The following is a 24,862-nucleotide window of genomic DNA, read 5'->3' as shown; positions in this document are numbered from 1 at the left end:
TAAGATTCGCTCAGCTGTCTCTGTGACAACTCAACAGTCTCAGTTCAACAAAAAACATACCTTGACATTGTGAATTGTGTGAAAATGTGTCTGTATTGGCATTTCAGTTACTTTAAAATGGCTTTTTAGCATTGTTACCTTACTTTATTGAAACCAATGGGGACCATTAGCTGTAAGCTAATGAGCTTGATTTTGGCTAGTTGTACCCATTGGTTTCATTCTGTTTTTTATTCGACTGAAGTGTCAATACAGACATATTTTCCCCAACGATAACAGACACAAAATTTGGTTTGTCTTAAACAGAGAGTGGAGTAAAGCTCCTCTCTATTTTTAGGAAAAGGGTTAGAGGCGCGAGAGAGATGTCAGCCAGCCATACAATACTGCATTTATGAATATGTATTATAGCTTCCAGCTAAAAGAGTGAGTGTGTGTATATGTGTGTGTTAAAGACTGTCTGTCTCTCTATGTAAGGGTGCACATTTTTTACGAGTGTGTGTGTGTATTTGTATTTGTGAGTGCACATACACATCCATGCATGCGTGCACACATCTTTTTGTCTGTGTGCCTGTGTGTGTTTGTTATTGTACGTTTTTGTGCCTGTGTGTTTCCGTTTGTATGTATGCTAGTGTTTTTTTGTTCTACTCACTCCACATTGTATTCACAGAGAGTACAGTCTACTAGCTTTGAATTAATTATTCCAGCTTTATTGAATAAAAGCTAACCATTGTACCAGTGTGGTTTTAAGAGCTTACTAATGTGTCTTAATGATTTTGTGTGGTCTTGACAGACAAGCTTCTAGCCATAGGCAAGGCTGACTTACTAATATTGATTCCTATAATGAAAAAGAGAGCTGCGACAAAACAAGGTTTTTGTTAAAAGTAGCTATTTGGCATAAAATAGATTTACTCTGTTCATCGCTGCATTGAATTGAATTGAATTGAATTCAGTTATCCACACATTCTTAATCTTTGAATGTTAATTTATACTTGTGTGGAGTTATTTTTTTAAAAGAGCCTGTTGGGGTTAAATATTTTAAAAGATAGCAAGTTTTATCTCAGAAACTGCATTTCAGCTTTGTACTATCAGGTTCTGTTTCCCATCCAATCACAAATTCCTTCAAAATCTACCTTTCAGTCACATCCTGTCAGAGGCTAATGTAGCCTGAAGGAGTAGTAATATAATGGTGTGCAAGCCAGAAAATAGGAACATTTCTACAGTTAATGACGATAATGACGATACCACTCCAGCCTAACATCAGATGGCCTAGAAAAATCATTATTGTTTCCTAACAAGTCATTTGTCTTAACCTACTAATGAATCTACATTATGTGGCTGTAATATGAACTAACTTGTGTCCACTGGTTACTATCAAAGTTAATGAACCAAAACACACTGAGTTGGCCATTTGGATGTCGAATCAATATTGCATCAGAAACATTGTGTAGCGTGGAAGATTGACCGAATGAAACACAGAACAGCAGAGAGGAGTGAGACAGGTGAACAGAGAACAGCAGACATAGACAGTCCAAAGAGAATACCAGCTATGTGGCAACATCATACTGCTGCATGTTGACTGATACATGTTGCACTGTCAGTCGTAATGTGACCAAATAAATGAATCAATTTGCGCCATCACATCTGCCCCACTTTTGCATTTTTTGTCTGCTGCCTTTCCATGTTCATTTGTTAGATAGACTCAGTCACAATTTATGCACAACACAATCAGTCTGACTTTGTCAGCTCTGTGTATGAAAGGTAGAATGAGCCAAAATACAGCTGGTGGGGGGAGAAAGATGCACTCATGAGATGTGATGAACTTATGACCCCCACACACACACACCTCTGGAGCCGGCCAGCCAGTCTGTAGCAGCACTACCAAACAGCATGGGACTTTTTTTTTATCTTTCCGTATGGACTCGCCGCCAGCCCACAGGGAAAACTCTCACTACTCCAGATGGCCAGTCTGCCCCTGTGGTAGAGGGAGAAAAAAGGCCAGGCAGAGGGTGTCAAATCATCCTCATGGAATTGTGTAAGATGCAAACAGTGGACAAGGAGTACTACAAAACTACGTGCAGAAAATGAGATTATCTTTCTTTGTTGTCAAGTAACAGCAGCCAAACCGACACATGCTGGTCAGTATATCACTGAATTGATATAGATGTTGTAAATTGTTTCAGTATTGAAATATTTGAAAAAGTTGAGTGTTATGATGAAATTAGTTTTTAAAGGGAAATCTGTTTAAGAAGTGAAATTTATTGTTTGGAAATCTTACATTATCTTGATTACTGGAGCTCATGATGTAATTTAAGGGTTAGAGTTTTTTTGAAAAAAAAAAAAGATTTAATTTCATGCAGTTTCGTCTTAATGTGCGAAATAATCAAATTTTGCAATTAAATCAGGTTTCCTCCTACCCAGATTGACTTAACAGAAGTGTTAGTTTCTATCTCTGTTTGGGCCCCAAATGATTGATTACATCCTCATTTCGGGTACCAAAATTATAATTATTATTATCTATTGTGGATTGTGGATGCCTGACTGCCGTAATACTATTACTAAGTAGATTATAACAATGGAAAGTTGAATATTGAAGAACAGGTATAAATACAAATGCACACTACCCAGAAAGAACCTCATAATTCCAAACTCATGAAATGTCAAATTATAGGGTAATATAGTGGAAGATAAACCTGTATACGAAGCTACATTCCATTAAGCAATCAGTGTTACTCATATTCTTAACTTTATTCACAGTCTGGCACTTCAATAGTGTGCCCTTATCATCACACTTCATTTGTATTACTTTGTAAATTCTGTAATGTATTTATGCAGTTTAAATGAAACTTTTGATTGTGGTATGATTAGGTTGCAATTATCATTGCTAATGCTTTATTTTTCCATTTTGTTATTTTAATATTTCCTCAAATATTAGCATCGGAAGCCATTTTGTATGCTGAACAGGGAGGTTTATGCATGAAACATTGTGTTTCATTTTAGAGTTATGAATGTTTGAGTTATTTCACCTTTTCCTCATCATGGTCAGGATAAAAAAAGATTTGCGTGTGTGGGACTTGTTAAAGTTTAATATGTAAGGAAGCTATGCAAGACATACACACACACACACACACACACACATACACACACACAAAAAGGTATGCAGTTGCAGACACACTCACACATGTAAACCCACACTTACTGCACAGACACACACAAACACAACACAGACACACACACACATACTCGCACACACACTGAGACTGATGAGCAGTGAAGCGCGGTGTTGGCACTCTAACCTGCTGTTTGTGCATTTTTCCACTGTGGTTTTCTCATCTAGTAAAAACAGTTAACGAGGCGAGGAGGAAGTTTGTTAAATCACTGTAGCAACCCTGTGTAGCCTGAGCAGGGCTTGTCATTCTCTCTCTCTCTCTCTCTCTCTCTCTCTCTCTCTCTCTCTCTCTCTCTCTCTCTCTCTCTCTCTAGGACCCTTCCTTGCACCTGCAGAATTAGTATGCAGTCAGTATCACATGCACACACACACACACACACACAGTTATCAGCACCCAATGGCAGTTATCGGCATGAGGTTAAATGAACAGAAACAAAATATTGCCATATCGCAGCTTATTGAAATCTACACACCTCTCCCACCACTTTCCTTGCAGGTCTGTGTATGCATGCATGTGTGGTTTTTTGTGTGTGTGTGTGTGTGTGCGCCCATGTGCATATTTCTGTGTGGGTGGGTGTATGTGTTTCCCCCATGCTGTCAGAATGCCTCACGGCCTGTTACTTTGTTAATGAATCTAATTAGAATGTGGTGCGAGAGTTAAGAACCAAAACACTTCTAAACATCAAAGCTTTGTTTTTAATCAAGAAATTATAAGATCAAAGATGGCAATACGTTGCTTTGTCTTGCATCATTACAGAGATGGAGATAACACATTACACCATGGCAAGAGATTTATGAATCAGGCCGCATCCATCAGCCTCTCTTCACTGATATTTATGCTCTGTTCAAGAATTAGAGGCTTAAGGCGGGAGGTGATAGGTTTGATCCCGCAACAGCCTGTAGACAATAGCCAATCCATACCCACTGACTTTCTGGTCGCCCCCTGGTAAAATTTACTTACTTCATTTATTTACTTTAATAAGAAACTTTATTTCTATAGCACTTTCCTTATGCAGGGACAAAGTGCTTCACAATTAAAAGAATAGAATAAGAAAACACATACTGTATGACATACATTGGGAAAGTTACAAAGTGCAGCAAAACAAACATGGGCAAATGTCGTCCGCCTAAATTGCATGGAAAACAAAACAATAAAATGATTGTGATAGAAAAAGATATTAGTTGAATATCAGACTACAAAAGTGAGTTTTCAGTTGGCTCTTAAAAGAAGATATAGTGTTAGATGAACATATAACTTCAAGTAAATTGTTCCAAAGTTTAGGCGCCCTGACTTTAGTCTTTAATCTGGGCTTTGGAACAGTCAGAGTTTTTCCGTGGTCTAAGACTATCTTTCTGCACATAGGGAGAATACAGCTGTGAAAGATACAGTAAGCTGCAGGCCATTTACTGCTTTGAAACTAATCAATATTTTTTTGAAGTTGAGATTTAATGAAGGCATGGATGACTTTCTCCAAGTCAGTATTGGAGAAATTATCCAATTTTAAAGATATTTTTTAATTGGTAGAAGCAAGACTGAACAACTGTTTGAATTTGCTAAATAAAAAATTGCAAAATAAAGAAATATTTCTATCAGCTGGTTTGATGTTAGGTGCTAGTTAAGATATTCTTGCATTTTACATGATACATTTGAAAGGCTGAAAATAACTTCAGATTTGTCATTGCATGGTTGAAGAACATTTTGAGACATCCAACAATTAATGACTGCTATTAATTATCTGCTAGACAATCTTTATGGGTGTCAAGGCTACTGGTATCATTAGGTTTTACCAGCAAGTACAGCAGTAGTAGAGGTTCAAGTATCATCAGCACAGCAATGAAGAAATGTTATGTCTCTGAATTGTGACCCAGTGGGAGCATGTAGATAGATAACAAAATAGGACCTAGGATGGAACCTTGAGGTACTCCACAGCTCAATTTTGCAGAGGATCCATGGCAACAGAGAATTGCCTGTCAGAGAGATAGCACATAAACCAATTAAGAGCAATGCCTGTGATTCCTACAAAGACGTGACAGTGTCAAAAGCAGCACTAAGATAAAGTGGAACTAGGATCAAACATTCACCAGCATGCAGTCTCTATACTATGTTTTGAAAGGAAACCAGACTGGAATTTTTCAAATAAATGTTGCTGCTTAAATAATCGATTCATTGTTTATACAGTAATGTAATACTTGAGACAAAATGGGAGGTTAGATATAGGTCTGTAATTACTGAGAATGGAGGGGTCCAGATCAGGCTTTTTAAGAAGGGGCTAGATAAGTGCCATTTTATAATATGACGGAATAGAGCCAGTCGCTAATGAGCAACAAATCCCCAGCATTACTGCACAACTGTACATAATATGGCAACTACTGTGCTCTCAAATCATATCCACCACCACCTCTTTGTCAATAGCAAAACTGAAGGATTTGGCCCAAAAATTAAAGATCCAAAAACAGATTAGTAGTGAGGCAAAGAGAAACAAATTACTAGACTTTTTCAAAGATAGGCAGTAGCCTAAGTCTTTAGTTGACAAAATGGTACGTATGTACAAAGTTGATCCTCTAAGTTCAGGTAAGGATTTATGTGACACACTATAGGCCTTTTGGAAATTAGTTCCACAATGTGTGATTTTCAGCCCATCTGAAGCCAAGTGAAAGGAAGTCATGTGAATCATGTGAAGTGCTTTTTTCTGGTTGTCTCCTTCCTTCTCCTTCTCCCCTTCACCCAGCTGTCTGTCAGTGAAGTTTCTCGCTCATCAACACCCTATAAATCTACCTAATACTTTCTGTCACATCTTGGTTCTTGTACCCTTGTTCGCAAAAATAGTCCCTATTATGTCACTGCCACCTTCTCTATTTTACATCTTTCTCCTCATTCCTTCTCTAAAATACCTTCCCTTTCCTCAGACTTTCTCAGGGATTGGAAGAAACTAGGTAAACCGACTCTAGTTACTGTAGGTGAATAGCATAGTGTAACTTTAAAAAACTACACTTTTCCTTCTACTTGATTGAAGTATTTACTCTTTATTTTCCTTAAGTAAGATTATTTTTAGATATAAGGAGTTGTGAGCACAATGAGATCAGGCATTTGTAGAGAATTTGAAGAGATTTTGGGGGTTAGACTTTGGAACATGCATAGCACCTTTCTTATTTCTGTGCAAAGGCAGCTCTGTACTTAAATAAGGTACTTCTTCACTTAGTTTTCTAGACGAATAGTCTGTCTGACTTGATTAAAACATTTCAGTCCTCTTTCCACCTCTGCTCCCTTGCTCATTTTTTTTACTCCCTCTCTTCTTCACTGTCTGTTTATGAAGTCTACACTCTGTTTCATCCCCCATAAACTATCTTCTATCAAATTAAACGTCTCCTCTGCCAAAACGCAAAAAGTCCCTGAAGCTCTAAAACATTTTAACTATGAGATAAATGCGTCCTCCCCTGACGTACGCCAAAACAAGCGCGTCCGATCTGTGGCTCTATAAATATATGTCTAACCGCTTCAGTTGAAGGTTACCTTGTTTTGTTGATACACACAAACAGGCAAGTGCACACGGAGCGCTGCTGGCAATGTTACGACTGTGACAACAAATGGCAAACAACCATGCTGTTGTTATTTATAAGATAGCTAGCAGCTGGGAGAGAGAGAGAGAGAGACGTTGAGAGAAATTAAGTGAGGAAGAGAGAGAGAGAGAGGGTAAAATGGGAGAATTAGAAGAGAGAACGAGAAAGAGAGAGGGAGAGGATAGTGTTAAAAGTTTCAAATAGTGGGAGAGAGTAATTGAGATGGTAGAGTGCGAGTTTAAGATAGGGAGAGAAAAAGAGCGCGGGAGAAAGGAAAAATGAGAGGGGGGAGAGAGGTACGCGAGAGATGCCAGAGTGAGAGTTTGAGAAAGCAGAATGAAAGAGCAAAATGGAAAACAAGGGGAGATGCTGCTGGAATACGCCACCTCAGAAACACACTGACTGACTCATAGGTTGATAGACAGGCAGAGAGGCAGACACACACACACACACACAGATCAACATACAGACAGAGAATCCTTTACACCAGCAGATGAGCTGACAGGCTGACAGATTGAAGTAGATTGAAGCAAACCAGCAGACAAGCAGGTAAAGAGTCAAATAGACGGAGAAACACTGAGACACACAGATGGACATAGATGGACAAGCAGATACACAGACACACAGGCAGTCTGACCGTCTGGCAGATTGATAGACAGGCAGAAGTATTTAGCCAGCAAGACAGACAGACATGCAGATAGACATCCACACACGCACATAGACATAAATACAGACGGACAATGAAATGGGCACTAGGGCTGGATGAATACATCTGGGATTGGTGATGGACTGAATCAATCACTGATGGTAATTCCCTTGACCTTTTTTTTTTGCCAATTTAAACCTATAATATGTAAGCAAAGTGTACTGTTAGTCCCGCCCTCCTTGTCACTCATCTTGATGAGCTGCCAACCTTGAAATGGCATCTCGCCTGAGGCTGAGCTAACTGGTGTCAGTAAAGCTACTACAGGCGTCGAAGAAGCAGACGGTGAACACAGGCAATCTGCAGTAAAAAAAACTGGCCAATGTTCACTTGTGTTTTTGAGTGGGTCTTGTCTGGCACACGTTTAGCTTTGCTGTTCTTTTGTTTTTTACCGCTTTCTGCCATTGTTGCTAAGACTTCCATTCACTGTGGCCACCAGCCTCTCCTTGAAGCTCCCAAACAGCAATGAAAAGCCAATTTCAGGCAAACAGGGGGATTTAGACATGTAACCACAAGGTCCGACAGCCACATAATATATCTATTTATTTATTGAAATTTTCATGTCAAAATAGTCGTACATTGCAGCTTCAAATTACCTTTGATAATTTAAAATGTAGCCTAGTGCAGTGGAGAATGCTCAAGTTGATTTAAAATTTGTTTAGAATCAGAAGGAAGCATAAACACAGCCAAGATTCCCCAGAGCCTTTCATAGGGTGTGCTGTTTTTGTCCCATTTGACTGCGAGGACTTTAAAATGTAAATATGACCCTTGTGCATTTAAAAGCTATGTTTCAGTTGAAGCTGTCATGCCTACACCTAGACCGTCTGTTTCCCCCCAGCATGGACGAAAGCATCTGGGATCGTCAATATATGTGATGATGATTGGTTCATCGGCCAACCCTAAATGGCAGACATTCATACACACAGAGACATGGACAGACATAGAGACACACACCAAGTAACCAGTCGCCCTACCTGCTAGCCAGCCAGCCAGCCAGCCAGTCTGTATAATTATAGAATCAATTAATACATAGTCTGACCTGTGTCCTTACACTAGCCGCATAGCTACCACATGAATGGATAATTGTTACACTCATTAATATGCACCGGAGGCTTGTGCTGATGTGTGTTTGTGTTATGAACCTGGTTAGTCATCTAGACGTGTGTTTGTGTGCATGTGTGCGTGTGTGCAATTATTTTGGTGAGATATTCATGTAAATGTGAGGAGTCAAATAGCCTGGAGGGTTTAATAATGTTCTTCCTTCTTCATATCAGCCTCAGGCGTTTAGCAACACATCGCATAACAATCAAGAAGTCAAGAGAGGTACAGTAGAGGTACAGTAGCCAAAAGGAGAAGCTGGCTTGTGACCAGAAAGTTGACAGTTCAAATCGGGGGAAAATCTTGGTGGGGGAAGTGAATGAATAACACTCTACTCTCCCGCAGCAATTTCTCTTTTGGTCTCTTTGAGCAAGGTACTGGCGTGGCACAGTGGCCACCAACCCAAGACTGGGCAGCTACTAGGTGTATTCATACATTTTTTACTGAAAAAAGAGAATGCATGCACATCAAATCTCCTCAGAATAGATAAAAGTTAAGAGAAGAAAAACCATCCTTCTATAGAGGTGTATAGAGGGCTTTCAGGTAATGCAACACACCCTCTGGTAGCCACAGTAGCTGAGAACTGTTGATTGCGTTTCTAATGCCACGTTCAGCTCATATGGGAAGAAGTGTAAGAATAGGATGACATCTTCTTGATACAACTTGTTGAACATCCATATCCAAAATGATTATTTATTAATCTTAGTCCCCATGAAATGAACTCCCACTACTTTTACTTCCTGGAATACACACTATTTTTCATGGTGACCTCATGCTGCACTAGTAGGCGTAAATATATATTTCTAAACAATAAAACCATCAGATTTTTGAACAGTCTCTCCCCTCCGCAGGCCTCCCATCAAATAAATAATGGGGCGGCTGTGGCTCAGGAGGTAGAGCGGGTCGTCCACTAATCAGAAGGTTGGTGGTTCGATCCCCGGCTCCTCCGGTCCACATGTCGAAATGTCCTTGGGCAAGATACTGAACCCCAAATTGCTCCCGATGGTTGCACCAGCACCCTTCGTGGTAGCTTGCCGCCATCGGTGTGTGAATGGGTGAATGTAGGCATGTAGTAAAGCGCTTTGGATAAAAGCGCTATATAAATGCAGTCCATTTACCATTTACCAAATAAAATTACCTTTCTCTCCCTGACTCATATTCCATTGTTTTAGACTTTTGAATGATCCCTCATGATCCCTGCAATATGTCCCGCCCCAACATCCTGTATCAACAGCAAATGCATCAAATCAAGGATTTTACAACCATAAACAAAGTGCAGCAGACATTAGCCTACTCACTTTTTGTAAGTACACTTGATTGTATTACCCGAAAAAATTACCGATAATTTAGATTTTTATTATCTTGGACTGCTGACATTGGTGGATTCCCTGCTATGTTTACCGGTTTTGTTGAAACACTTCCGCTATTCGTGACACCAAGTAGGAGAAATCGGAGCACGCACAAAAGTCCCATTTATCCTACTTGTTATTACCACTAGGCAAATGTTTTTTCCCAACTGGCAGGTCGTATTCTCTTTTATACAAACTGAACTGACCTACGCCCACACCGCAACAATCTTTTTCAGGTATCTCTCTTTTTGTAGCCTGGTTGTTATATGTATTTATCCATTATTTGCACTCAGTCAATTCTCCAATGGACCTCCATGACATCGCCAGACGTGGTTGCTAGGAGATCTGTGACACAACTGCAAAGCCTCTATTGAAGAATGGGTAGAAAGAATGATGGATAGAAAGTGAGGATGAGAGAGATTGATCGGGTAATGTGTAGAGTGAGAAAGAAAGAATGTGATCAAACTGACTGTTTTATCATCACAACAAACTGAATCATTAGCCTACTACTTTTTACTACTTACACACACACACACACTCACAGACACAGTGTGCACCCATGCATATACACAAGCACATTTCAGAAACTAATGTTTACACATACATTCACTGATGCACACACACACACACCCCAAAACACAGACAGGCATACACACACATGATATTCTTTCCATCTGCCAATCCCCATCTCTGCAGTGCAATATTGCCCATCTCGTCAAACTGTACAAGTGCAAGTTATTGGGGAACTTCAGAGGCACCTCACACCTCACACTGCTAGACAACACTGCACAACCCAGGAATCACCCTCTATATCCGTCTGTTTTCGCCAATCTGTATTGCCGAAAACACCCCATCACCAACCTGAGATGTTGTTTTTTTTTAATTTATTTTAGGCATTTCGTGCTTTATTGATAGAGACAGTGTGAGAGAGAGACAGGAAGGTATGGGAGAGAGAGAGGGGAGGACATGCAGCAAATGACTGCGGGCCGGATTCGAACCCGGACTGAGCCATATGGTACGCGCTCTACTCGGTGAGCCACCGGTGCGCCCCCCCGAGATGTTTTTTGCTTTTCTTTTTTTCCACGTTTCAGAAGTGCAGACAAAAATGTTTAAAAAGCTCCCCTAATGTATGCTGATTTAAAATTACCATTAAGGGCAACACTAATTTAAGCCTTTAACGTTTTTAAGTTATCACCTTTAAAAGCTGTTCATTTTTGCCATTATGGGAGAGTGAGCAAATATTTTTTTTTTTTTTTATAAAAGAAAAAATATTTTAATCAAAACTGAAAACTTTAAAGTTCCATTTTTTAATTACCTTTTCTTAAACTGTGTGTTCTCTTAATCTTCTCTGTTTATCCTGTTTAATTATTTAAAGTTTAAACAAATGGAACTGAATAGTTGAGCAACTTTTTTTAAAGGAAGGTTTTCTAAAAGCCGCTTTTGTCTTTACTACTCTTGTCTTTACTGTTGTTCTTCCCATACCATTAGGCAAGAATGAGAACAGAATAAAAAGTGTCAAATGAGAGTAATCATCAGGACCTTAATTGTGAAGTAAAAGTAAAAAAAATAACTTCTTATTTAAGTGTTGAAAGAGTGAGAGCGGCATTTCTCTTTGCAGAGATCTTTACCCTATTTGCCTTTTTTGCCCTGAAAGCCCAAATCCTCTCTAGAACTGAACAGAAAATTAAACAACGTTGGCTATCAAAGTACAGCACACCATGGATTACAACACTAAATCCATTTTTAAAGACAGTAAGTGGAGGAATCCAAGACAGGGGAGGGGAGAGAGAGGGAGAGAGTCAAAGTGGGAGGGAGAGAATGGGCACATAAGAGAGTTTATGTCAACATATCTTGCTGTTAACACTTTTAAGTATTGATTGGCAGCACATGGATTATACATTTCATCATTTTTTTTAAAGAGGAACAAATCCAATTATTCATCTCTTTTAGGCAAGGGTGGAATTTAGAGGGAACGTGAAAGAGAGGGGAAGTGAATGAGAGAGACAGAGCGAGCGAGAGAGGAAGCAAGAAAGGGAGGGAGGATGAGACAGAGAGCAGACGGGGGGGGAACGAAACAGAAAGAGAGCCAATGAGAGAACAGCTCAGAAAGCTGGAGGGCGAGTCTGAACCTCAGTGAGGACAGGAAGAGAGGTTAGAGAGGAGGTGTGCGTGTAATTATTAGTAAGCAGCATCTCAGTCAGCTTTTCAGCACAATGCGAGTTGTTTGCATCATGTGCTGCTGCTCAACCTCAACATGAATTACAACATTTTTTTAATAAAATGTATTTAAAACGGTATTAGGCAAGAGCAGAGAAAGGGAGAGAGAAAGAGAAGAAATAAGGGAGACAAAGGGAAAGAGCTATGGCTGTGTCTTAGCTCGGAAAGCCTGAGGCTGGATTTAAATCTGAGAAAGAAAAAGACAGGAAGGGGTTGGAGAGGAGGCGAGGGTGTAATTATTGGTAAGGCAGCCTGTGTCACCACTACACCATCCTGAAGGCTTGGTTTCTTTTGATATACATACTATGAAGAGAAAGAAGATGGAGATATCTTAGTGTTTGTTTGATTGATTCATTCATGTGTTGATTGACTGACTAATTTCCTGGCAAACAAAGCATTTGTGTATTAGAAACACTGAATAAACTCCCCATGTGGTCCTCCAATGACAGTGCAGACTGGTTTTAGGGTTTTAGGGGATGAAACGGAGAAGCTCGCTCAGAATGAGTCAAGTTGATACTTTTAAAAAATAATTGCGTTATTAGAATTCATGCTTTACTTTGGTTATGGACTTTGTAGAGGTTTTTATGGATTTTGTAACGTGTGAAGTTTTTTTCTATTTGTTTGTTTTCTGCATTGAACTCTCTGTCCTCTCTGCCTGTTTGTATTGCATAGGAAACATAATATGTAAAGATATGTACATTTTAAGTGAGCAAAGTGAAGCTAATTTTTACTGACTTGCTGTAAGTATAGATTTTTACACCAGTAATATTGTTTCCACTTACAGCAAGTAAAAATTCAGCAAAGTAACTTCTACTTGAGTTGGATATTTCCACCCTTGCCTGAATTTGCTTCTTGAAGACCAGGGTGCCATGATGATGGTGGCACTGTGGGAGAAATGAAGCTGTTGGTCTTAGATCATTGCCAGGTCGTAGCTACAGGATATGAACAAAAACTCATCCAAATTATGTCAGCATTATATATCTTTTAGAAAGTTCATACACGCAAGCCTATTCAGTGTTGTTCACATGTAGTCACCCACCCACACACAGCCTTTCCTTTTACATAATACACACACACACACACACAGAGGCATATTTGTATTACTTGTCATGAGGACCTTGAACAAATGACGTCTAGCAAAGTATCCCCACTTTTGAGGAATTTCCTCATCTTTCTATCTTTGTGAGGACATTTGGTTGTAGAAATACAAGAACACACACACAGATACACACGCACACACATACACACACACACACACACACACACACACAGATACACACGCACACACACATACACACACATACACACACACACACACTAGACTAAGATTCTCAGCAAAGTAATACTCATTTATATTCGGTTGGAGTAAGATGGCCAACCTGAATACAAAGTGTATTATTTTATTCAATATGATACATTACACAAAGATTAAAAAGTCATAGTTTTAATATTCATTTGATACAAGTTGTTCAATAAGGGATTCAAATATATTTTATTTTAGATAGAACTCTGTGTGTGGGGGGGGGGTACTGTACTGTATGTGGGTGTGTCTGTGGGTGTCTGTGAGATGTGCATCTGTCAATCTACCTCAATGCAGATCAAAGTGTTTGATAGATTAAGGAAGATGCTATCAGTCTACACACACACACACACACACACACACACACATGCACAGAGAGAGAGAGAGAGAGAGAGAGGCTTGTCAGAAGCTTTTCATAGAAGTGATGTCAGTTGAATCTTCATCTGTATACACACACACACACACACACACACACACACACAGACATACACCTACACAGTGGTACACAAACAGACTGTAAGCTTGTCAACATCACCACTTTTCTCCTCTTGCCAGTCAATTTATTCACACATATATACACAAACATGTTTTTTTCTTTCTGTGTCTCATTCCCCCTTTCTATTGCTCTCTCTTTCCCATTCCTTTTTCTTCTCTTTTTCTGTATCTTTATCTCTATTTGGTATCACCTCTGATTGTCTCTCCTCTTGTAACAAAAACCCTTATATGTATTATCTATTTCTTCTCTCTCTTTCTCTTTGTATCTCTTTATTTCTCCTTTCTCCTTTGCCAAACGAGCCATGTAGATATATATTATGTAGTAACACTTCAACTATTCTCCACTCCGGTCCGGACCATTTGAGTGATACTGAGCCAGATGACTGACAGTTGACAATATGGCACTGTTATAAAAACCAAGGGGGAGAAAAAGAAAGAGACAGAGAATGAAAAATGCTGAGACACTCGTGAGTAGAGAGAGAATGGGGTGAGAGAGAGAAGAGAAAGAATCAGACAGAGAGATACAGAGAAGGAGGTGAAGACCAGATAGTGATTGACAATGAAAATGAGTGACAGAGGTGATGGGAGAGAGACAGAAGTGGAGAGGCAGTGAGTGAACCAATATGGCAGAAGGGAGAGATGTGGGGATAGAGGGAGGGAGAAAGAGACGGAAGGTACAGAAAATGTATTTTGGAATAAACACATGAAATCTAGTTGAGCGCTAGTTACATGCTTGCCAGCTTTGAGTGTCTTGGCAAAGTCAAATCACCAATAATAGCTCACTACTGTAACTTAACAACCAACATTACTGCTAACATCCACTTAGCAAGGCCTACTACAGTAATGTTACATCCTTAACAAAGCATTAAGCCTGCTTATACTACCAAGAAGTCCAACAAACATTAAGAAAAACCTAATTCAAACAATCTGATGATCACAATCACTCAGCTTATCTTATCAGAAAACCAGGGAATTTGAAATTAATCTTCTACTAGCTCACTTCCGCAAGCAATTTAAACTGTAGAGAAATGCAGTCTTCCAATGCAGCTGCACTGAAAAATAGCCGCAGCAGGAGCAGTAACTTCTAGGCCACCAGCCGACCCTTAAACGTTAATACCACAGGCAATTAAGTTCAACAACTAACTAATGAAAATCCTACAGTCTCTTGGTGGCATCAGTACATGTAGATGCTTGCATTCTGGCAAGCATAAATGGGAGAGAGAGAGTAGAAACAAAGAGATACAGAGAGAGGTGGCGACAGAAAAGGGAAAGACTTGAGTACAGTTGTGTTTTAAGCACAATGCTGACTGCTAGATGTTAAAAATATGTAAACTTTTGGCTAAAGAGCACAGCGCTTCAAACAGGTTTATTATAAGCTTTATTCACACGGTGGCCCATACCTGATTTAGTTGGTACATGTGAGTGGGAAGCCTTACCCAGAAGACAGTGAAGCAGATGGAAAGAGAGGCAAATTCAACCAGTGTTTGGACCAAAAAAATTAAATATACACCAAAATCCCTCCATATTGTTGAGAGCAGAGCTAGAGGCAAAATTACCCGAGAAGGTCCAAACAAACTGCTACAGCAACTGGATTGAAGGGCACATCCATGATGTTGATCCATAACTAAAGCTAATGTTAAGAGTCAGCTGCTTCATGTTGTTGACGTTATTTGTCTCCAAACCTAATTATGTCTAATTGTGTAAGTTGTATCTGATAACTAAGAGCAGCTAAAGCGTTAGCTAGCAGACACATTTGCCTGTCAAAGAAGCGCCACTAGGGATATGAAGCATAAAGTTAGCATATTACTAATAGAAGATGAAGACTGTTGAGTTGAGTTTGCCTGAGTTTCCACCCTCCTTGCTGTCTTCCAGGTAGGGGGACCGTGTGTTTTCTGTTGGGGAATTATGAAATTATGGAATAGCCATAATTATTATGATCCATTATTCCAAAAATATGGAATAGCCTCCACCGTAAGATCAGTTCGTTCCATCAGCATTTTAAACATCTAAATACGCACTATTACTTTATTGCTTTTCATAGTATTTGACAGTTTTATGCTTTTTATATAGATGCAAAGTAACTCATGGATCTGTAAAGTCAGTCAGTCAATCGGTCACTCACTCACTCACTCACTCACTCACTCACTCTTAGCCTGTCTGCAACACTGCTGAACTGAGGAGGCTGCTTCACATCTATGACACTGTGTCCTTGTTATTCCTAGTTCTATTAGCCTGCTTTTACTCTGTTTTATGTCTCTATTTTACCCTTTTCATTTTAATTCTCATGTTGTGTGTTTTACCCTTCTCCTGTTTTTGTTCTATTCTTTGTAAATCACTTTATAACCTTGGCTTCAAAAGGTGCTATATAAATACAGGTTTACTTACTTACACTCACTTACTTTGCTTCCCACGCCGAGTACAACGTAAATAAAATATGGCCGTCATGTGAATAAAGCAAATAGTGTTATGTCAGGAGGCGTGACTAGAGCTTGACAGAAGCATAGTGCTGCCAGGCACAGAGGATAGTTACAGTTTGATGTAGACAAAGAGAGAGAGAGAGAGAGAGAGAGAGAGACAGAGACAGAGACAGAGACACAGAGGGAGAGAGAGAGAGATTGAAAGAAGGGAAACAATCAGAATGAGAGAAAGAGAAAGAAAGAAAGAAATTGGGAGAAGCAGAGAGTGGGCTTGAGGAGACACAGAGAAAGAATAAGGATGAGAGGGGAAGAGGATTTATCATAAAGAAAGAGAGGCTGAAAGAGATTGACAAAAAAGAGAAAAACATAATGACTGAGATAGAGAGAGTGAGAGAATGAGAGTGACTGAGAGAAAGAGCCACAGAGCGGAGTGTATCATTGCCACTATCTATCACTGTCCTCATTATTCTGTCTGTCCCTTCACACTGCTGAACCCCAGACACTATGAACACTGTCACAGCCCTGTGTAGGTGTGTGTGTCTTACCATAGGTTCATAACCTAAATTCAGTCTGTATATGTGCGTCCGGCGTGTGTGTGTGTGTGTGTGTGTGTGTGTGTTGTTATCAGTAGCAGCCCAGCTTGTTGTAGTTAGGGTGTCAGGACAGCAATGATTGGAGAGAGCACAGGAGGGGGATTACTGGCTAGATAATGAGCTGTGTGTGTGTGTGTGTGTGTGTGTGTGTGTGTGTGTTATCTGTACTAAGACATGAACATGTGCATGGAGTCTTGTGTGTTTGTGTGCATTTGTATGCCTGTAAATGCGTCCCATACAAGTAATTGTGTCTGTATGTTTGTGTATGTGTACGCACATGTGTACCAGTTCCTGTGCCTCTGTGTGTGTGTGTGCGTGTGTGTGTGTGTGTGTGTGTTCGCTCCATTGTGCTCCTTCACCCCTGTCAAGTAGGAATTGTAGCTAAAGAGGGAGAGAGGGATGGAGGAATGGATAACCATTGTAGCTGAAGCCTGCTGGGGTTTTGGCTGGAAGCTGATGCCTGATGGAGGAAGGAGGGGGGGGGTGTTAGGGAAGGAGGGAAGGAGAAATGGATGGAGAGAAAGAGAGAGGGGGATGGTAAGAGAGGAATGGAGGAATTAGTGGGGAAGAGAGGAGATAAATATCGATGGAGGGGAAGAGGGAGAGAGGAGGGGGAGAGGAAGGGTTGAAGTGAGAGAGGGAGGAAGAGAGATATGGCAGAGGGAGAGAAGAGGGATACAATAATTTTGTGTTTATAATTTATTGCACATCCAACAAAAACCCAAATTTACTGATGGACCATATATCTGCTGTTGTGGACAAAAAAACACACACAACTGCCGTTTGGGAGTTTTTCATTTTCTTACTGAACTGCAACTTTGTGTGGTCATTTACATGTTGAGTGAGTCGAGTGAGTTTCATGCAGCTTCTGCCTTTGAAACCTTTTACAATACTATGCTGTGATTGATTAGTTTGAAAAAAAAACAAAAAACATGGGTGTCAATGAAAACAAATACTTTCTTTTCTTCATTCCTGATTTTTTGGGAGTTTTTTTTAAGACATATTTGTTTTGTGTCTGACAACAGTAATATGTCTATCAAATGGAAATTCCAGTTTTTTTCATGTTATATGGCTCTTTGGTAATTGCGGGGGAAAAAGACATTTTAGTCAGGGCTAATGTTAAATGTTCATAGGGAAGCTTTGAGGATTGTTGTTTGGCTGTACAACAGGCCAAGTATTCTCTTTTTTTTTTTTTTTTAAAGAGATGTCCTTTATTTTAAGTGCTGCTGACAATTTAAACACTCTTTTCCTAATGTACCATCAACCAACAGAATTTAGTTTTTTTTAAAGCCATATTCACTCTATAAATGTCATATTAACTACGTTTGCTTGTGACTCTTAATAGGAATGTTCTGGATAGAGCAGCCGGTTAGGGAAGCATCTTAACTCGGCTCGGTGTTAACACTCACGCATAAACACACATGCACACATGTACAGGAACACACACCACACAGCATACACACACACTTTGAGGGGGGATGTTAGAAATCAGCAGCTTACACACTTGTTCACAGAAGCAGATGCACACACAGTACTCACATTACACACACACACTCACACACGCACACACTCATTATACTCTCTCCAAGAGCCCCATTTATCACGTTGTGATAAGTTGATAACTTAGCCAGTTGGTAGCCCATGTTATAATGTTTAGCCAGCTGTGACGGTTGGCCTAATGACTGAACTGGGTTTGTTTAATGGAGTGAAATCTGTTGGAAATTTGAGAGTTGCCAGATTTGTGGAAAATCTGTCGGGTCTAAGCAGGGAAAAATGCCCACCAGCCTCGATGAGGGGCAGGTGGGCAAAAACACAAGCTTGACAGCAAGAGAGAGGCCCACTGCTCCAAAGTAATTAAATGCCAGATTTGAGAAAAATATGTTGGAGAGGTTGCCTGCTTTCCCTTTGAAGTTGATACTAAATCACATATATCTATCTATCTATGTATATTCAAACATAATATGTGCATCAACCTTACTGAGGTGACATCTGCATGTATTGTAGCTTTTGGGGAAAGTGAAGGTACAGGAGGCTGTCAGTGTGAAAGATTTTCACACGTTTGACAGTTTTAACTCTGTTGATTTGAACTCGTCAAATCGCAGTCAACCCCAGAAAGAAAGTAGGTCTACACTTTGTGTATGCATAATTAATTTAATCTCAGTTGATATTGATTGATTGACTGATTCCCAGGTTTCCTCCAGTGAGTGAGGCGGCTCCAGTTGGAACCACAGTGGGAGTCATCCTGGCTTCTGCTGTCAATCAAACTATGATCTACTCCATCATCGAGGGCAACGAGGGAGGTGAGAGCTGCATATATACCCAGTTTGCCCGTTGTAGGTTTCAGCTGCTGCCATGTTGGCTCCACAGTTTGGCCACGGAGGAACACAGACGATGGATGGTGCAACCAATGAGCAACCTTTTTAATTTTTTTTGCCTTTTTGGGAGCTATTGCCAACTTGCAAGAAACAAAACAAATTCCTAGACAGCGCTTTTCTTGCTCTTGCATAATCTCATGTCTCAGCTCCCAATCTCCTCTCTGCCCAGTCTCCTCCTCCGACTGTTACAAACCAAGGCTAATATATGGGATATTTTGTAATAGGGTGATATTGGGTTATTGGGATTCAGGTGGTCATCAGGCTGCTTGTGTGTGTGAGTGTGTTCCTCTCTGTTCCCCCTTTGACCTCTCTCTCTCTCTCTCTCTCCCCCTCTCTCTCTCTCTCTCTCTCTCTCCCTCTCTCTTTCTCTCTCCAGGTGTATTTGCATTAAATGACACTACAGGAGTGATTTCCACTGCCAAGCTCCTGGACTATGAGACCAATGCCGGTTACGTTCTAAAGGTGGAGGCGGACTCCATGTTGGAGACTCTCCATGAGAGAGACTTCAACCCTCGAGCTCCCTCCAAGAGTAAGTGTGTGTGTGTGTGTGTGTGTGTGTGTGTGTGTGTGTGTGTGAACAATCTTCATCCACCAGTGTTTTCTGCTACTCTCTTTCTTTCACTTTCTTTTCTTTGTGTACTTCTTCCTTTCTTTCAGACTGTCTTTATTGTCTGCTTTTATCCTTCCTGTCCATCCATGAAAACATACTTTTGTTTTCTTAGATTGTGAGTGGGAGGGCAGACCAACCAAAACAAGTTTAATGGTTTTAATTGAAATTATAACTGAAGTGTAAATTTCTCTAATTAGACACTCCTCCCCCCCTTCCTCTCTATCTCCTTTTTTGCCTCTTTTCTTCTTGCCCCGCCTTGTTCCTACTTTCCCCCCCTCTCCTCTCTCTCTCTCTCTCTCTCTCTCTCTCTCTCTCTCTCTCTCTCTCTCTCTCTCTCTCTTCCTTCTAAAATATTCTTCTTAATTGATTTTCAGCTCTCTGCGTTTCTCCTTTGTTCTTTAATTATAGTGTTTACCACATGCTGTGCTCATTCCATGGAAACTGTTTGAATTTAAGCGTTCCACAGGGATTAAAACTACACATCATTCTAGTCATTAGCAAATCTCCTTCAATTCTTTTCACCATGCATTTTAATCAGCTAACAAATCAATATGATTTTAACAATGTGTTAATACGCATTTCTAACTCAAGTGAAGGTGGAATCGTAAAAAGATGTTTTTGTATGGTGTCTAAGGATGACCTGTTGCAGACTAATTTTTGCCTACGCTTTTTTTTTCTTTCCTTCAGACAAACTTATTGTTTACTGATTTTTTTATTTTGTTTTTTGCCTTTTCTTTGAGCAAAAACTTCTTCAAAATGAGATTGAGCAGTTAACCATCTTGGGATTTGCTCTTGCTTTCTGACATATTTCTGACATTCATCCCTTTTAAAAATCTTGGTTTAAAGTCGAAGACGTATTACGGTGCAGTTTTGCGTGGGAGTGATTCAAAACCATCGCCCTGTTTTTGACCAGATAAGATTGCTCATTTCCAGTCACATTCATTGAATATGAATGCCAGAAGATCATTGGCAGAATGTTTTTGTCTTATACTGACAGGAAACATAATGAATATGTATGCTTGGTTGAGTTGCAATAGATTTACGTTCCATTTTGGTTATTTGAAAGAGGTGTTTTGTGCAGTTTTATATGATTATATAGAAGTGTTCAAAACACCTCTATAGGAATTATTGTATCTCTGCAAAAGTTAATTTTGGTGGACACCTGAGATGCCTCACATCTGGAATATAGGCTACTGTAACTTCCTGCCAGTGCTGGGAATGGAGCCAACAACCAATACATTCATTACTTAGCTTCCCAACTTCTATCCCACTTCATTTTCTACAGTGATGTTGTGACACTCCCTATCCCTGCTGAAGGAAGCTTATTGACAGACTGGATTTGCTTCTCACTTATATGATTTGTCTACTGTATTCCATTCCATAACATGATTTGATTTTAAATTAATGTCTTACCTTTTTTATTGTTTGCTGATTATCTCATTTACTTGTATTTATGTTTCTTTGTTGTGTGTAAAGCACTTTGTGTTTCTGTTTCAAAAAGTGCAACGCAAATTCATTATGCAACCAGGCTACATGCAAATATGTGATCCACAGATGCTCCCTTATGCTACTGTTTGCATTTGTTGTGCTCCGGAAATATGTTCTATATATGTAACTGTGTGTGCACAAAATGTGTAAATTGTGTGTGTGTGTGTGTGTGTCTGTGTATGTGTCTCCCCCCTAGCCAACACAGCCAAGGTGTTGATTGATATCCGTGACGAGAACGACCACCCACCAGTTTTCACCAAACCACTCTACATTGGAGGGGTTGCAGAGGACGCCAAAACATTCACCTCTGTCTTGAAAGTACAGGTACAAATGAACACACACACACACACACAATCTTAGCGCACACCAGTTCTTGGTGCATGTGCCATGCTCAAGGGCACATCACGTTTGTTAATGTGGGACTCAAATTGTTAATGACTTTGTCAAAAATGTAACCCCTCTAACCCAAAATTTAGCTCAGCTCAGTGTAGTTCTACATGTGTGTAATAGCTCTGATTATGAGAGTGTGTGTGTGTGTGTGTGTGTGTGTGTGTGTGCGCGTGTGTGTGTGTGTGTGTGTGTGTGTGTGTGTGTGTGTGTGTGTATGTGTGTGTGTGTGTGTGTGTGTGTGTGTGTGTGTGTGTGTGTGTGTGTGTGTGTGTGTGTGTGTGTGTGTGTGTTGATGGCTGGCCAAACTTGTCTCTCTAAATGGAGCTAATCCAAAGGTCCACTAGGTAATAAGATTAAGTGGTAAGATTATTCTCTCTATCTCTCTCTCTCTCTTTCTCTCTCTCTCTCCCTCTCTCTCTGTCTGTGTCTCTCTCTCTGTGTGTCTCTCTCTCAATATCTATCTATCTCTCTATGGATTGATCTATCTCTGTATCTTTCTTTGTTACTTGTTGTTTCTATCTCTCTCCCCCTTTCTTTTACATAATTTGAAAGAATTTTACATCGTTGTAAACAACTTCAGTGACTCTTGTATTATGTAAATGCAGTTCAGGACCCGAAATGGGTCACGGGGCCGCTCTGTTTCAGCCCCCATCTCAGAAGTAGCAATATGTTTTAATGAGCCTGGATGCCACAAGGGTTTCTGGTAGGGTCTCTGGTAGAAAAAAAGCATGTATTTTAATAATTCATCAAATTTTTAAGATCATTTTTAGACATTTCTGCTTCATTAGATCATACACAGTGAAGAGTGATAGAACAGATGAGAGAGAGAGAGAGAGAGAGAGAAGGGAGGACATGCGACAAAGGGCACAAGTCAGATTCAAAACTCAAATGTGCCCTGCTCGCTCATCCACCAGGAATCCCCATTTATTATTTTGTTTTTGCAATGCTACGGACACCAAGCGTGTGTTTGCATATAGCTTTTCAGTGTTAATTAAGACTAGCTTTGGCTGGAGCTGGTTTACAGTAATCTACTCTGCAGTCATCTGACCTCTTTAAATAGTTTAAAAGACCGAGGAAACAGAACTAATAGCCTGCTGGTAGACGAGCGCACCGCAGGAGAGAGGGAGGAGAGCTGGAAGAGGAAAGAAGAAGGGATAGAATTGATGGTTGGATAAAGAGAAGCAATGTCCTGCTGAGAGACGAGCTGACTGGACACAGGAAGGCAGGGAAGGCATACAAGATTCATGGATGGATAGATCGATGGATACAGTGGGTGAATGGATAGAAAGATGGACAGACTGGCAGACAGACACGCTCGTTTTCAATGGTTTTGCTCAAGTAGAACTAATTCCATCACATCTGTCTGAAGCACACACATTGGCTTAATGATCTGTGTGTGCGTGTGTGTTAGCATGTGTGTATGTGTGCATGCACATGGCTACATATATGTGTGTGTGTGTGTGTGTATATATTTGAGTGCGGGGCCGTCCTGCCTTAGGAGGGCACGTGTTTGAGTGCACGTGCATGGGTCCATCCGTCTTTTTGTCCCCCAGAACACAGCTATTGATTAGATTGCAGATCAGTCTCGCATCAGCACCGTCAACACACTCTTCACCCGCAAAGTCTCTTTTGTTCTTCCAAACCAATTTGTCGCATTTTGTCTTCCCGAGAATTTTCTGTCGCTTTCGCACATACCCGACGCAGACACAATCAGAGACATCCAATATCTCCCTCCTCCTTTCTTTTCTTCAGCCCTTCCTCCTCTTTCCCCACCTCTACTCATTCTCTACTACCTTCCCACCATCCCTTTTACTCCAATTCTCTCCTCCACTGACACCATCACCCCATTCAAAACTCTAAGCTCCTGTGAAAATGGTTAATATGTATAATATCAAAAACTTCCAGTTTAAATGCGGCTCAGGTGTGCAGCGGGGGAATCAAGGTGGTTGCTTTTATTTTGGCTTCCAAATTAGCTTTGCTGCAAGGTTTGCTTGAAAATAAATTGTAATTGTTGGTGAAATCGCTTGGGGGAGGGGGAGCTTTAAAAGTACTGTAATTTTTACAGCAGTTACTAACTTTGTTAACTTAGGTGCTATGTAAATATATTCATATTTATTATTCATATTTTATATTGTTGTTATATTATGCTAGAGTTCATAAAGGGATACTGACAGGGTTTTTAATCTTGGTGGTGAATAGAGTACCTGATGGGGAGGATAGTGGAATTGTGAAGTCAAACTTTATCCTGCTTACCACAGAAAGAATTCAATACTCTACTCACTGCTTATGCTTTTAGTTGATATTCTGGACAGGCTCGTATTGCTGATTGTATCAATGTATTGCTGAGAAGTTATCCAAACTTTCAGCATGAGGAGCTCAAAATGCCAGATCTGTACTTTACAAACTGTCTCTCCCGCTCCCTCTCCCCCTCCTCTTCCTCCCACCCTTTCCTCCTTTCTTCCTTCCTTCCCCTCCTTCCTTCCTTCCTTCCTTCATGTTCACACACTTGTTCACTGGCTATAAGAAAATACTAGTTTTTGTTCCGTCCTATCTCAGTGTTACTTTTGATGTGGTGGGTGTCTCAGAGCCAAATCTGTAGTCTATGCTGCCTGCTCTTCTCGTAAGGAACCGGCCATGAATCAATGTCTTCCAGAGTTTGTGTGTGTGTGTGTGTGTGTGTGTGTGTGTGTGTGTGTGTGTGTGTGTGTGCGCGTGCGCGTGTGTGTGTGTGCATGTGAGAGGTGTTCCTGAGTGTGTGAAGGAGGAAGAGACAGAGAGTTGATAGTTAGCCAGGATGACAGAATAGATGAATGGACCTGTATACAGCTCAAAGCACCACTTCGCCCCCTTCTGCTGATTTGGAGTACTACATATTAAAAAAAAAACAATAATGCAAGTCTCGGGGCGGGTTTTCCCCAAAAGCAAAATGATCTTGGAAATTTAACAAGCTATGACATGGTTTGGCCACTTGGTGAGTGTTCCCAAGACCAGGGTGTCGTAACTCAGACTGAGGGCCCTAGTGAGATTGGAAGGATATCTCAATCATCAACTGATCAATAAGCGTGAAAATGCTGCTTACTAATCAGCTGCATAATAGATTTCCATC

The 24,862-nt window shown here is 40.3% G+C and overlaps 1 protein-coding gene across 1 annotated transcript in view; it reads left to right on the top strand.

The window, feature by feature from the left end:
- The window catches only part of pcdh15b (protocadherin-related 15b), a 125,996-nt gene that overhangs the window by 87,823 nt on the left and 13,311 nt on the right, over positions 1 to 24,862 (top strand). The window contains exons 26-28 of the mRNA XM_071513849.1: positions 19,084 to 19,193; positions 19,645 to 19,797; positions 21,563 to 21,690. Of these exons, the coding sequence (XP_071369950.1) occupies positions 19,084 to 19,193; positions 19,645 to 19,797; positions 21,563 to 21,690 (391 nt within the window). The remainder of the gene's footprint in view (positions 1 to 19,083; positions 19,194 to 19,644; positions 19,798 to 21,562; positions 21,691 to 24,862) is intronic.

The sequence above is a fragment of the Centroberyx affinis genome, unplaced genomic scaffold (assembly GCF_046629955.1).
Source record: "Centroberyx affinis isolate AG114_WGS23_722 - 3 ecotype Tasmania unplaced genomic scaffold, CSIRO-AGI_Caff_v1 ptg007578l_1, whole genome shotgun sequence".
NCBI classification, from domain to species: Eukaryota; Metazoa; Chordata; class Actinopteri; order Beryciformes; family Berycidae; genus Centroberyx; species Centroberyx affinis.
This window is presented reverse-complemented; position numbering and strand designations above follow the sequence as displayed.